This window comes from Netta rufina (assembly GCF_964035555.1).
Source record: "Netta rufina genome assembly, chromosome: 7".
Classification (NCBI taxonomy): domain Eukaryota; kingdom Metazoa; phylum Chordata; class Aves; order Anseriformes; family Anatidae; genus Netta; species Netta rufina.
The window spans coordinates 23191008-23196164 of record NC_140130.1 but is presented as its reverse complement, the minus strand read 5'-3'; the positions used below and the strand labels follow the sequence as shown (position 1 = coordinate 23196164).

The window sequence follows — 5157 nt, the reverse complement described above, 5'->3', positions numbered from 1 at the left end:
TGCAGCCACAGGACGGCGGCCAGGGGAAGCCCTGGGGAAGGGCAGGGCTGGGTCCAGCAGCGGAGCTCGTGACTCACGGAGTCACCACGGCTCTCGGTGTCTGGGTGTTTGGGAGCTCAATTGCCTGAGTGTGCGGCCAGGAGCCCCCCCACGGCTCCCAGGGGATGGCTGCAGGCGGGTAGGGCCACCAGGGTCCTGCTCCCAGCTCTGCCCCTGCTCCTGGGGGGAGCGAGAAGAGGGCAGGGGGGGCTCCGAGGAGCTCTCGGCACCGTGCCCTGCCATAGTCAGGCTGGGGGGCATCCCCTCCTCGCTGCCACCCCCAGCCCAGCCCTCGGGGCTCGCCGGGCACCGGCACCTGCGGCAGCTAAAAATACGGCGCTGCAGCAGGGCAGCCCCGGGCGCGGGAAGCTGTGGGCAGCGGGCGGGCGTGCGGGGCTATTCTCAGAGGGCTGCGGGCCTATTCCTGGCCGGTCAATATTGATTCAGCCAGCTCAGGTGCAGCAGCGCAGCCCGGAAGCGCCGTATTTAGGGCCCGGCGGGAGGAGAGGCTGGGAGCTGAATCGGGAGCATTGTCCCTGGGAGGAAGAGGGCAGGGAGAGGATGTGAGCTCTGTCATCTGCTGCGAGCGGCGCCCGGCAGCGGCACGGGGCAGCGCGTGGCACACCCAGCGTGGGCTGCCTGAGCCGGGCTGCTTGTCCCCGTTCACCCTGACACTCTGGTCCCCTCCAGCAGGGCCCCAGGGGCTGCACCAGCAGCAGTGCAGGTGGCACAGCGCAGCCCATGCTATGGGGACATGGGGTGGGCTCTGTGCTCACACCCTGGGACCAATGAACCCCATACAGAGAGCTGAAAAACCATGAGGAGAGCGCCAAATGCAGAGCCCCTGGCTGTGTTTATTTCTGTGGGTGCCACAATGCCCAGGGAACCGGGGGGGTGGGCTAGGGAGGGGGTCAGCCCGGGTCCCAGCAGCCTGCCCCACATGCACAAGGGGTGCTGCTGCCAGTGCTTGGCCCGCTGCAGTGGTGGGAAGCAAGGTGGGGACAGCAGGCTCTGCCTGGGGACAGCAGGGCTCACTGCAGCCACATCCCCATGGAGGTGAAGTCGGCGTCACCGCTGCTGTCTCAGGTGCTTGAAGTCCCCGAGAGCCACCCGGGCTGCATTGCGTCCCGCTGCTCCCATCACGCCGCCTCCTGCAAGGCAGAAACGGGGAGCAGTGGCCCCAGCAGCGAGGGCTGCACCAGGGGGGCTGCTCTGCCTCACCGCCAGGGCCGAGAGTAGCAGAGCTCACACCTTGTGCTCCCCTTGCCCCTGGTCCATGCGCCCTGCCCTTCTCCTGCAGCCCCTCGGGGTTTCCCCAGCTCCCAGCCCTGCTCACCAGGGTGTGCTCCGCTCCCACACAGGTACAAGCCTGGAACTGGGGACCGGTAGCCCGAGTAGGATGGTGCTGGCCGGGCAAAGTACAGCTGGTCCAGAGACATCCCTCCATGGAAGATGTTCTGCAAACGGAGCCCGGGCTGTGTGAGGGGGCTGTGCCTGGCTGCTTGCTGTGCTCAGTGCTGAATCTGCACGGTACCCACCCCACCGGGCAGCCCGAAGACCCTCTCTAAGTCCGGGGGTGTCAGGATGTCCCTGCCGATGACGGACGCCTTGAAGCCTGGGGCATAGGCTTCGATGCAGTCGAACACTAGGGAGGGACGGAGGCACTGGCAGGCAGCTCCGGGGCATGGTGACCGGCCCCTGAGCACGAGGGTGGCTGTGCCTGCAGCAGGGACCAGCGCTCCTGGCGTTACCTGGCTCCGTGCACATGCTACGTACCCGTGTCTGCATACGCATTTCTAGCCTGCTCGTCCCAGGGCCGCCCGCCCGCCAGCTCGTACGGGGTGTACTGGGTGAAGAGGGACACGACGTGGCAGCCCCGCGGGGCCAGCCCCGGGTCCAGCACCGAGGGGATGCACAGCTCGATCATAGGCCTGTGGGAGCGGGACTGAGCCACCCCAAACATCCCCCAGCACTGCTGTCCTGCCCCTTCTCCGGACACCATGGGCAGGGAGTGAGGCGGGGGGGCTCCTACCTGCTGGAGGGGTGCCCGCCAGCAGCCTCGGTGTAAGCCTGGTGCAGGAGGTGGGTGCCCTCGCAGTTGAGGTGGATGGAGCACTGGTGGTGGGGCAGGGGCTGGCCATCGCGGGCGTTGGGGGCAGCCAGGAAGCTGGGCAGGCGATCCACTGCCACTGGGATGGGGGGAGGAGATCAGGGTGCAGGCTCCTGGGGAGCCCCGCAGCCTTGTGCTGGTGTGCCCCCCAGCTGGGATGGTGGAGGAGGCAGCCCCCTGTACCTACCGTTGATTTTGGTGACAGGGGAGCGCGTGTCGACATGCCGGATCCGCCGGGTGAAGTCCTCTGGGAGCTGCTCCTGGAGGGGGACGGGGGCACCGCGGTGATGGGGCCGCCACGGGGCAGCCCAGCCGGGGGGTGACAGCCCACCGAGCCCCGTGGTGGCCCCGCGTGCCCCATACCTGGGGGGTGAGCTCCAGGAAGGTGATCTGGGGGGAGGCGTTGGACAGCACCACTTTGCTCCTCACCTCCATTCCGTCCCGCAGCACGACGCCCTGCGCCTGCCCGTCCCTGCCCAGCAGCACGCGGCTCACGGCCTGGGCAGAGGGGAAGGTGCCAGCACCTCACCCGGCTTCTCCCTGGGGCCACCAGGCAGCCCGTGGAGGTCCCCGTGCCCAGAAACCCGGTACCTTCTCGGTAAAGATGTGTGCGCCCCGGCTGGCTGCTGCGCGGGCGATGGCTTGGGACAGGGCCCCCATGCCGCCAGCCACGTAGCCCCAGGCGCCGCGCCGCCCCTCCAGCTCGCCCATGACGTGGTGCAGCAGCACGTACCTGCAGGGATGGGGACAGAGCTCACCCAGCCCCTGAGCCACTCCGGCAAGCCTTGGGGACACGCCGGGCTGAGCGGGGTGGCCTGGAGGGGATGGCGTGGCCGTGAGCCCCGGGGAGGGGACGGGGCCCTCACCCGCTGCCAGGGCTGTGGGGGCTGCTCATGGCTCCAATCACCGCGTCGGTGGCCAGGGTTGCCTTCAGGGGCTCCGACTCAAACCAGTGATCCAGGATCTGGCCCAAGAGGCAAGGAGAGAGCTGGGCTCAGGGCTGGGCTGCAGCCGGGTCCTTGTGGGCACGCAGGGATGCGGAGCGGGTGCCAGGAGGGTGGCTCTGTGCCACTGCAGCCGGCACACACCTTGGAGATGGGGGCTGTCAGCACCTCGTAATAGCGGGGCAGCTGCCGTCCCAGTGCCAGCCCTGTGGGGAGAGGCAGCTTTGGGGTCTGCACGACTGCACCAGGACACAGCCACTGGCACCTGGTGGGGCTGAGGCCAGGCAGGAGCCCGGGTGCAGGCACACAGCCATTGCCAAGGGGATCCCAAATGTACCTGCCCGCAGCAGGGGCTGCAGGGCTCGCAGGGATCTGAGCCGCTGGAGCAGGGAGCCCTGCCCCAGGGCAGCTGTATCCACAGGGGGGGCGTCCAGCAGTGGGTCGATGGCAGCCACCAAGCGCCCCATGAACGCCTCATACTCAGGGTAAGCCTGGAAGGGGACAGCAGATGGCCAGAAGGGACTGAGCTGTGCTGGGTGCAAAGGACACGCCGCCACGAGCATCCCTTCTGCTCCACGGGGCAGGGCAGCTCCTTGGGGCTTTGCTTTGCTGCGGTCCCTGTGGTACCTGAGCATCCTTCTGGGAGAACTGGGCGATCTGCCGCTGGGTCTGGGCCATGTCGTGCCCCAGCAGCAGGGAGCGGGGTGGGCTCCTGTCCTCCAGCAGCGGGGTGAAGGAGTAGGGGTCCCGCGGGAGCACCCTCAGGCCATGCCGCTGCGAGACACGGAGGGCAGTGAGACACGGAGGCAGCAGTGTCACCGTGCTGTGTGCCAGGAGGTGCTGGTGGCCCAGCTGGGGACGGGCACCGTACCTGCAGCTCCAGCTCGCTGTAGATCTGCGGCCGCAGCAGGCTGAGCAGGTAGGATGCCCGGGAGAACTTAAAGCCTGGAAGACGTGGGGTGGTGAGGGATAAAAGGGGGCAGGCAGGGGCCAGGAGGATGTAGGACACGTGGGGGTACCTGGCACGATCTCCTCGGTGACGGCTGCGCCGCCCAGCACGTGGCGCTTCTCCAGCACAGCCGTGCGCAGCCCTGCCCGCTGCAGGTAGGCAGCCTGCGGGGAGCGTGGCATCGTGCTGCATGTGGCACGTCCTCCTGGTCACAACCACCTCCCCGATCCCTCACCAGCGTGGTTCCCACTTCCCAAACCCATCCAGGAGCCCCCAGCCCCTGCTCTTGCTGCAGACCCTCCCCGGCCCCACAGCGTCCCCAGGGTGAGCGCTCTGCCTCCGGTACTCACTGCCACCAGCCCGTTGTGCCCTGCAAGGAGAGACGGAGGGGAGCTGAGCCTGGCTGAGCCAGGACAGCCCCATGGCACAGCACATCCCCCCACATCAGGGACGCAGGCACCCAAATAACAGCCTCTGGACACCGTAGGGAGCATTCTCCTCAACCCTACATCCCTGGGCCCCAATGGGGCAGGGTTGGTGACAAAGGTGACAGATCCCCCAGCTCTGTGCTGACCCCTTAGCCAGCAGCACGCTGGGGTGTTGCAGCACACACCCATCCGTGCCAGCCCCCATGCAGCTCCCTGGCACAAGCAGCACGCTGGGGGCCGCCGCATCCCCACCAGCTCCTCGTCCTGCCTTACCTGCCCCGATCACCACCGCATCGTACTCCTGCTGCAGCCGTGCTGCAGCCCCGCTGTGAGCCAGGCGCCGTCCCCGCAGCCCGTGGGCAGCACAGCCTGTGCCCAGCCTCGCAGGGAGCACGGCCGCCATCTCCACACAGTGCCTGCAGCTCCTGGACTTTGCTTCCACGGCCACACTTCTCACGGGGCACGGGGAGGGGACAGGGGGCCCAGGGCAGGGGACACCTTGGCGCAGGGCCGGACGCTGCGTCCTGGGGCTTGCGGGGAGGCTGGGCAGGACGCGGTGCCCACAGCAAGGCACCAAGCCCCGGCCAAGCATTGCCTGGGGCGTGCGGGGAGGCTGGGGAGAGGCAGTGTGCAGGGCCACATCCTGCCGGCAGCTCAGCCCCCCCGGAGCAGCTGGGAAAGGGGCAG

At 68.3% G+C, this 5157-nt stretch overlaps 1 protein-coding gene across 1 annotated transcript; it reads right to left on the bottom strand.

Annotated features, from left to right (window-relative positions):
* Nucleotides 1–1086: 1086 nt before the first annotated feature.
* PYROXD2 (pyridine nucleotide-disulphide oxidoreductase domain 2) lies at nucleotides 1087–4873 on the bottom strand (the record flags this gene model as incomplete). Its single annotated transcript, XM_084289729.1, has 16 exons — nucleotides 1087–1190; nucleotides 1376–1496; nucleotides 1578–1684; nucleotides 1816–1970; nucleotides 2072–2228; nucleotides 2337–2409; nucleotides 2513–2647; nucleotides 2741–2882; nucleotides 3016–3113; nucleotides 3238–3299; nucleotides 3431–3584; nucleotides 3721–3867; nucleotides 3965–4038; nucleotides 4113–4206; nucleotides 4393–4412; nucleotides 4744–4873. The coding sequence occupies 16 exons, from the start codon at nucleotides 4871–4873 to the stop codon at nucleotides 1108–1110; spliced, it is 1752 nt and encodes a 583-aa protein (XP_084145855.1). The 3' UTR covers nucleotides 1087–1107.
* Between the last annotated feature and the right edge of the window lie 284 nt (nucleotides 4874–5157).